At 38.2% G+C, this 9458-nt stretch overlaps 1 protein-coding gene across 1 annotated transcript in view; it reads right to left on the bottom strand.

Moving 5' to 3' along the window:
- LOC104925256 (uncharacterized) overlaps positions 1–7501 on the bottom strand; it is an 18560-nt gene extending 11059 nt beyond the window's left edge. Inside the window, exons 1-21 of the mRNA XM_027285027.1 lie at positions 7462–7501; positions 7275–7313; positions 6790–7161; positions 6557–6688; positions 6072–6218; positions 5836–5961; positions 5310–5453; positions 5025–5168; positions 4791–4937; positions 4655–4692; positions 4239–4319; positions 3913–3942; positions 3628–3790; positions 3427–3540; positions 2987–3162; positions 2667–2879; positions 2372–2575; positions 1999–2240; positions 1831–1897; positions 1334–1425; positions 1076–1235 (exon numbers count right to left, since the gene is read on the bottom strand). Of these exons, the coding sequence (XP_027140828.1) occupies positions 1076–1235; positions 1334–1425; positions 1831–1897; positions 1999–2240; positions 2372–2575; positions 2667–2879; positions 2987–3162; positions 3427–3540; positions 3628–3790; positions 3913–3942; positions 4239–4319; positions 4655–4692; positions 4791–4937; positions 5025–5168; positions 5310–5453; positions 5836–5961; positions 6072–6218; positions 6557–6688; positions 6790–7161; positions 7275–7313; positions 7462–7495 (2865 nt within the window). The 5' untranslated portion in view covers positions 7496–7501. The remainder of the gene's footprint in view (positions 1–1075; positions 1236–1333; positions 1426–1830; positions 1898–1998; positions 2241–2371; positions 2576–2666; positions 2880–2986; positions 3163–3426; positions 3541–3627; positions 3791–3912; positions 3943–4238; positions 4320–4654; positions 4693–4790; positions 4938–5024; positions 5169–5309; positions 5454–5835; positions 5962–6071; positions 6219–6556; positions 6689–6789; positions 7162–7274; positions 7314–7461) is intronic.
- Between the last annotated feature and the right edge of the window lie 1957 nt (positions 7502–9458).

The raw sequence follows: 9458 nt of genomic DNA, 5'->3' as shown, positions 1-9458 counted from the left end.
CAATCTATCTCGGCCCCTTATTATGAATCAGGACACCCCTTGTTTCCCCCCTTGGCTGCTGTAGAAACATAGTGGTTCAAGATGGTGGACTATGGAAAATTACCCATGGCATATGTACATATAGAAAAGGTAACAAAAACATGATTCTTATTTTCAGGTGATTACACACAGTTATTAAAAAATCTAAATCTTACATTTAAGACAATCTAAGGAGGAATTCATACCACCCATGCAGAGTAATTATGTTTATGAGTATACATTCATAAACTGCTCACCAGATCATGGTATGTTCAAATGGAAGAGAAACAAGAAACTACACTGATGAAAAGTAGGTAGTACCTGTCATAAACATACATGTGTGCCTTGCAGAGACATTTAGCTCGCTGTTGTATTAGAATTGTAGTTATATTATACGTTCTAGAAGCTGTACATTTGTGCATAACTATGTGTTCGATACAGCTGGAGTAGACAAATAATGGCCTGTTATCCCCAACTACAACAATGTCAACAGTAACATAATGATATGTAATGACTAATGGTTAATAGGCGGATAAGGCTTGCATGTCTGTCTTCCATCTCTCCTTTGTCACGTTTGATCAGCATTAACGCATCGGTTCAGCCTTGTCAAAGTCCTCGGTTACTGACGGTGCATCTTTCTGTTGAAATACATTTTTCAGAATCTTTTTTATCATCAAATCGAATCATAATTCCAGCACAATATTTAAAGAAAGTCCTATAGATCAGTGAAGCATAAGACTTTTTCAGTACCTCATATACAAAATCTCAAAAAGAAAGAGAGGTACACTACAATATGTCTAATTATTCAAAATTCTGGTTTTAGATTCAAAGTTACGGTTCCTGCTATCTTGGATTGTTGTTAAAACTCACCACAGATCCTTCTTCTCTGTGCTTAATGAAAGAACAGGTCAGCCATTTAATGTATTCCTCTCTAACCTAGAAGATGCAGTGAATAAAAACGTGTAGATTAGAGTTATGTGTTAAATATTGAAAACATGAGAAAGCAGATTAATTAAAAAAAGGATAAATAGTGGCTAAATTTGCATAGAGAATCTACCTCCTTATTGAGCACACAGTGGACAATGAAGAGGAAGGTGCCCTGCTGGGAGTTAAGAATTATGAAGAGGACTTGAAAGAAAAGATTTGTCTGGTACAGGCCCAGAATCCAGGTACAGCCAAGTATGACGAACTGGGCCACGATCTTGAACACAATCAACCTGTAAAAACAAAAAACAAAGACTTAATGAGGTTTCATCTTTTATGTTTAATGTATTTCAATTTTACTACTGTGTACTTGCTCACTACTCGTTCATACCTGGTGTCTTTGGATTGAGAAACGTCACTTTTCATGTTGGCCAAGGTGGGTCTCAGACTCCATAGAGTTGCACAGAACAAAATCCAATTAAGCTTAAGGGAAATGAAAGACTGAGACTGAGCTGAGATAGAACAGCATATTGCCAAAAATATACTATGTCTTTGTGAAGAATGAATAAACAGAGGCCCAATACAGATATAACAGTTGTCTTTAGCCTGTTTGAGTGGTTGGACATGATTGTAGCTGATATAAAATGTAGAGTGTAATGTGTCTTCATGAGAATATCTTTGATATGACTTGAGGCAAACAGTGAAGACCCACCGGAAGGGAACAATATTTCCTCTGCAAGTGTCAACACCTGTAAGCTAAATCATGTAAAAAAGCATCCTAAACTTTGTCCTACAAGTATCACTTATATCCAGACAAGCTAAGGTTAGTGAACGCAACATTTTCATCAAAATACATAGGATCCAATTACCTTTATGCAATATACTCACCCCAAGGACAGCAATCACTGGGCCTGTTAAAGCCCAGTTGAAATTGCGTTGCCTAGAGAGCCAGCATCTGCCATAGAATTAAACAAACACATAGTTAAACACCTAGGTGTACATCAGCTAGACAGGGGAATGGAAATGTCTGTATGTATTACTGTTTGTTTTACTCACACCTCTGCCTCAGTGGCACCATATCCATCAGAATACACCAATGCAGAAGTACCCACAATCACAAATGGAACGCCATAACCAATCAGGTAAAGAAGAGGCCTGGGGAGGCCGTCTCTCTGGATGACCTGCACCTTGGAGAGCCTTCGGACCAACAGGTAAAGCTGTAGTGCCTCCATCAGCATCCACACAAAACTTGCAACAACTAAGAAGTGGAGAAGGCCCGCCATGACAGTGCAGGCCAGCTGTGGAGACACATTGGAAGTATCTTGAAAACAGTAGTATGCTTCTGGCATGTATGGTCAGTTTCAGAAGGGTCACATTTATTACATGTGAAAGATTCCATTAAGTAATCTGCATCTTAGTCTTACTGCACCTCCCGTTCGACATATCTGTCATTCCACAGCAGCAGTAGATGAGTTAAGGAGAGGCTGATGCACATGTGAAGACGGGCTGTGTTGTTGATCTTGGGGTTCCAGCTACACAGGAGGAAGGTGAGGATGGCCAATGCAAAGAAGAATAACCCAACAATCACACACATTCGGTTTAGCCACTCTAGGAAAGGATCCTCTGGTGGAGGCTGAGAAGACAAAGCAAGAGGCAAACAGATATGAACTTGGATGTGGAACCCTGTATTAACAAATGCACATTCCCAAACAAATCAATAATACCTCCCCAATCTGCATGATGAGGGCAAATGTGGAGAGATGAGAGCAGCTACACACTGTGTAATTTTCATTTGTGTATGCAACCCAACAGCCCTCGAGTGACCAACGCATGGTCTTGGTCTTTTCTCCTCCTTTTCCACTTCCTTCTTCCATTCCTGTCTCCTCTGATTTGTCCTCCCAGTACACACAGGTTGCTAAACTAGATTCAGGTGAACTCTGATGACACCAAAGAAACAAAAATGTGTTGAAACATGTGAGCTGTATGCCTATCTTAAAAAAGTATTTATCTTAAAAACCTGATTGCTGGATAAATTGGGCAGCACCTTCTTGTGATAGATGGTAAAGTTGACAGGCTCGGTGAGGTTGGTGTTTTTCATTGATGGTAAGGTTGCAGTGATGACATCTGAGTACATCTCTGTCATGTTTTCTGTTTCAAAGTATTGATGACTAAGAAGACTCTCCATCCCATCTAGTGTCATGAATGCAGCCGCTGCAGTACCTGGAAAGGTGATTAACACTTTAACATTTAATACCATCACTTTTCAACTGGTGAGCATGTATTTCCCATTGTGCATGCAGGCACTGGTTTTGACCAGTTTGTCTACTGTCTTAAAGTCAGCTTACCAATTAAGCTGCCCCAAGCATGCAATGCCAACAGACATTTAAAGTCTGTGCAGGACAATTTACTCTAGTCAAATTAATGAAATCCAGTTGCATTGCAAAAGGGTAGGAAAACAAAGTAGCACTATACATCACCACTCACCATTGTTATTTTTGGCCAGGCTTTCCAGATTAATCTCCATGATGTTTCCTTTGGCTGAGAGGGGAGAGCTCTCTGCATTGTTGCTTAAAGGCCCAGTAGTTTCAACACTTAAATCTAACACAGAAATTAAAGCTAGATTTTATATCAACCCAGTTAATATACAGTTATTCTCTACAATCAGCTAGAAAGAACATCTCTTACCCAGTATCGGACTCTTCACAGTTTTCTTGGTTTTGTTCTGACCTGGCTGCACAATTGCAGACACTAAACGACCTGAGATACCCAGGATCACACTGCCCGTGTCCCCATCTCCTTCACTACTCACCTTGATGGACCTGGCCTGTGGTCCAACACCTGCCACTTCCTGCAAGAATAAATGTATGAATAACTGACCTGCCTGATGATGCAAACACAAATGTATGATTAAGGCATCTTTAAAAGATTGCAAAGTTACAGTGACATGGGTTTTTATGGAAGAACAAGTACCATACATGCTGAGAAGCTGTTTACCACAGTCTGTAGAGAAAGCACAAAAGAGAGAGGGAAATATTTTTTAAAATACATCCACATTTAATGCACACAAAACTTGAACTTAAACCAAATCTTCATACTTTAAGAAATTACTGTAGCTACTGAGTGCTTGAGTAAAGCTCCTTATCTTGAACCCAATGAAAATGTATAGACTTAAGCAGTGACAGTCCCCTTCCTGGCTGTCTATATAGACAAATACAGCAAGTAATCTATCATAGAAAGAAAAACATTTTGTATTTTAAAGGTTTCTTGGAGAGGGTCACTCTTGGTTTTATACTCACTGGCTCTGGTAAGATTACACCTGGATTGTCTTTCAGTTGCTGGTTCAGGTATTCAAGAAAAGCTCTCTCTTTCGTCTGTCCCTGCAGCAAACACACAAATGGAACCTCATCTTTAATGTTATAAGCTGGAATGTAATTTGCAGTATTTAATCATTGGTATGTTTGTCAAATTACATTGGTGCAACATGAAATATCCAAACATTTTCACCTCTGTCTTCTCACATTAAAAGTGTAGTGGCTTAGTGCATCTGTGTGTTGTGATGGTTACCAAGTAACTGAGGTGTGGATGATTTCTCAAGCTAACAACAGGCCACAAAACGAAAATATGAAACCTAATTTTGATTCTAACAAAACATCACACATGTGCTGTTGCTTTTTGTGATATACCGTGTATATTATACTCAGATAATATTTACCTCAGCTGGGGTTAGTGCATCTAAAATATCCTGAAGACCTGTAGAGGCAGTGTAGAAGAAAATGATACATTGTTGAATACATTGAGAATATTTGATTGTACTCAATATACTGTGACCAGTTAGATCCTAAGCTCACTTTGACAAACTGAGACCCCTAACGTCCACATAATTCCAGTTGAAGGGAAGAATCCGTCAGGACAAGAGCAATAGAAGGTCGCTGGTCCGTTAGTACACACAGAATTTTTACCACATATATTAAGTGTCTTATTGCATTCATTTATATCTGTAGAGAGAGAACATAGTTAAACACATAATAGTAAAATATATGATAGTGAAATCAAAAGTTACAATAGTGAGCATGTTCACACACCTGTACATGGGTTAGCAACACTGGCTATCATGGCTGTGTTATATGGCTCATAACCAGGGAAGCAGGGGCAGCTGTAAGATCCGATTGTATTTGTGCAGTTGGAATAAGGACCACAGATAGTGGCATTTTCACACTCATCAACATCTGCCAAACAAATGAAAATGAACTGAAACAAATGAGAACTTTGTGCATGACTCTTAACTTCTGTTAAACTAGCGGTTTTCCATCTGCTCCTTGAGGCCAGAAAACATCTTGCATCTTGATGCAAAATATAAATTCAAATACCGATACAAATGTTGGTCGCATTGGGTTCCAGGTCTGGTTTAGTTGGTGCAAACCCAACTTGACATTCACAGATGTGAGATCCTGGTGTGTTGGTGCAAACAGAAACAGGGCCACAAATGGTGTCATTCAAGCACTCGTCGATATCTGAGGAACAGTTAACACAGCTGGCATGAAATTGTGAAAAATAAATGTGAAATATGAGTAAGTGAGACTAATGATCCCTATAAAACATGATTCTCTTCCAGTATAAGGTAGCCTATTATGGTGAGGGGTGGTGGGATATTTTGAGTCTTGTTCTTGAGTGGGAGTTACTGTAGATGCATTGTGACACCAACCTCTGTACAGGTGGTCAAGCTCATGTCAACAATCAAATTCCCTCAATTAAAAAGATAAATAATAAATAATTGATGATAGTATTGATGTTTTAACAAACTTTCTGGCAACAAATTCCAAACATAACATTTAGACCTGCATTTGACTATACCTAAAAAAAATGATCATGTGTAACTAATTACTGTAAACAAACCTTCGCAAATAAAAGTTGTATTGGGTCCAAAGCTGTAGCCTGAAAGGCATTTACACACAAAACTTCCTGGGTTGTTGAGGCAGGTCGCATGATCACCACAGACATCATCAAGACATTCATCATTATCTATGGAGAGCAATTAACAACACACTCTTATCAACCTTTGGACAAATTTCATAATCTGCATAAATGTCACGTAATTGAGAAAGAGACAGAGATTTTTATAAAAGTGGTACCTATGCATTGGTTGGAATTTCCAATTGGTGATGTTGAAACCGCTGCGGTGAATCCATCCAGACACGTACAGCTGTATGATCCATTCGTGTTAGCACAAGTGGAATAAGGACCACAAATCGTTGGAGTACTCACGCACTCATCAATGTCTGACAAGATATATTATTACGAATTTAAAATTTAAAACTAGTTTAAGGGCACATTAGGCATCTTAGAACATTTCCTACTGGGGAGTTATGATAGTATGCATCAGAGGTGTTATTTCAATTAAAGTAAGGACAACACATTTCTCTGACACTCATCAATGTCTGGCAAGAGATGTTATCCATCTATCCATTATCTGTTATCCTCATCAGGGTCACGGTGGCCTATCCTAAGCTGACTTTGCGAGAGGCAGGGTACACCCTGGACAAGTCGTGCATGTTCAAAACATACTGACAGTCAAAATTGTGATTTATTACAGTTCAGATAAAATGAATGGACTTACCAACACAACCATATGATGTTGGAGTGGGTTTGTATCCTGCAGGGATTCTAAATCCTGTAACACATCTACAGCCTCCATCACTTTCACACACAGCAAGTGGTCCACAGGAGTCTGATGTACAACTATAATGGTCTAAATAGAAAGAAACACACAAATTATATTTGTGTTAAAAAGGGACATGACTACACTATGAAGTATGAATGAAAGGATGACAGCGAGTAATCATTCCTTACATGTTACATAACCCAAAGGGTTATATGGGTGATTTTCTGGCTTGTATATGTAGAATCCTCCAGGACACAGGACCACATTCATTGTAATAGGATAAGAGTCACAGAATTCCGCAGCACCATATGCAGTTGCTCTGGTTGGAATTAAAGATTCAATTAGTGGATATACTAACGATGACAAATGAATCACATAGCGGGTTCCACCCCTAGGGCCTCCTAAGCATGGTGAAACTATTCTGTCTCCACCAATCCCTGTGAAGCGCCACCAATTGCCGATAAGATGTACATCATTGTTTGGGTAACCAGAAAAGTCACTTGACCAAAGTCTTGAGTTGCGCCATGCGTCAGTTATGTTTGTGTATCCATCACAAGAGCCTGCATGAAACAGCAAAACATACTATATGTTATTAACAATGAACAGAAATTACTATTATTTCACCTATGAGCAGAATCTGTATCTGATGTTTACAAGTCAATATCATCCATACCAGGAGGGAAAACACAATGGCCAAGAACAAACAGTAAACCTATAAATCACAGCAAAAACAAAAAGGAGTTATTGTTTAAAACAATAGCTGTAAAAATGTATACTACTGAAGATAAGTCTTACAGTCAATTTAGCGTATTAATTTATGTTTACATATTATAACCTATATGAAATACAAATGAACTCACCCAAGAGAAGATAAAAGGCACAGCAGTTCATCATGACAGGTCCCAGTCTGCAAAGCCCCAATCGCCACTGTTTTCTGCTACATATAGGTACATTTTGGAAATTTGCACAGCATCCAAAAACAGTTTTTACAAGGTTTAAAATCAATGCAAAAACCAATGCAAATTAAATTACTTGTGATGCAAAAGCTTAATTGCAGTACAGCTCACAGAGGGATCCGAGCTCTGAGTGGAATACTGCGATGCATTTACATACAACTATGAAAATTCACCATCTGTTTGGTTGTAAGGTTGGATCACCCCAAACAAGATACGAGAAAGTAAAAGGAACACGTTGTAATTTAAAGGAAAGGCACTAACTGAGCGCTGAGTTACAGTTTCAATGGAACAAGCTACTGAGCTTTACAATGTGAACAATGTAAACACAATGTTTACATAAAGAATCAATTAGGATTATGTCTGCTATCACCTGCTCTGAGAGTGGTCCTTAGGCAAAGTTCATGATGATCAATGATCAGTCTCTTCTGGGTCATTTTGTTGTGTCTCAGGATTTTGGAATAACAAGTTTCATAAATCCTTTTGCTCTACACCTTCGTGTTTCAGACCGGAAACGAGGCACAGATATGTCCAGTGATTTTACCAAAATGTGTGAAACATTCTGAAGTGATTATTGTTACTGTTGTTTATACAATAGTGTTCAAAATCCTTTCAGGGAGGCATGCCTCTTAAACTTCTTATTTCTAAACTCTCTTCAGCATTCTTAATCCTGGCCTCATCCTGGTCTTTGGATCTGGATCATTGTCAGGAGATTCCTGGTTTTACATGCTGCTGTCTGTCACTCTCTCTCTCTCTCTCTCTCTCTCTCTCTCTCTCGCCCCCTCTGTGCTTATGTGGCCTGTCATCTTTCCAGGTATCTCTGGTGAAAAGGAGGTTGTATGGTTCTACCTGTTTAGAGACACCTGAAGTTGCTCAACATCTTCTGGGTCAATTCTTCACATGTTTTATAATCTAAGCATATCTTAATTTGTGTCCTCATAATTTGTACAAATATTTATTTTTTTGTTCTGGAAGAAGAATCCCTCCTCTGTTGTTCTGCATAGTTTCTTCCAAAAGGTTTTTTGGGGGAATATTTCCTCACCAGAACTGAGTGTCTAAAGAGCATGACATATGCTGTTCAGATGCTGTCCTAACAGTGATTTGTGATATTGTCCTATATAAATAAAGCTGACTTAACTTGTTGGGCAAAGTATGCTTTAGACTAGATGATCGTGGCAAAATCATCATTCTCAATGGGTGTATTTCACATAGTTAGCATGCCTACAAAGAGTAAAACATCTCAGTAGAGAGTGCATGCTTCACCTGTCAGGACTATTTGTCTTGTAAAACTGAAATGTTCGTGTAACTAAGGCAGTAGACCTACGTAAATGACTTACAAATCCATGCAAATACAAACAGAGAAGAAACAGTGACTCTTTTCAGGAAAAACCATCACAAGTATAAGTAGCCTACTAAATACAAGAGTAAATGCAATAAGAGAATCAAAGAATGGATGAAATGAAATGGGATCATTTCTTGAAAACACATTATTTAGAGATCAATGATATAAATGAGAAATGTCAATAGTGGCTATTGTGCTATAATTAAGTAATTTATTGACTAATTGATTAAATAAGAACCAAAACTATGCCACAAGATTATTATCAAAAACGCAGAGGAACCTGACAACATGTGAAAAAGCTTGATTTTAATGCCAAGAATTTACTGACAACGATGAAAAACAACTTTTAAATTTTATTTCAATGACAATGTGTGGCCTGGAAAGCATTAAACTTTGGTAAACATGGCAGTCCAATTAAAAAAAGATTACTGATTATTTTTATTGTATGTCAATGAGTTATAAGATGTTTGACATCATACTTAGAGATTTAACTTTGACTTTAAAAGTATGTATATTACTGTTTAACACGTTGTTATCGTTTGAATAGACCCTAAATACACAA

This window comes from Larimichthys crocea, chromosome XII (assembly GCF_000972845.2).
Source record: "Larimichthys crocea isolate SSNF chromosome XII, L_crocea_2.0, whole genome shotgun sequence".
Taxonomy (NCBI): Eukaryota; Metazoa; Chordata; class Actinopteri; family Sciaenidae; genus Larimichthys; species Larimichthys crocea.
Note: the sequence above shows the minus strand (reverse complement) of the source record. Positions and strands in the feature narration are given on the sequence as shown.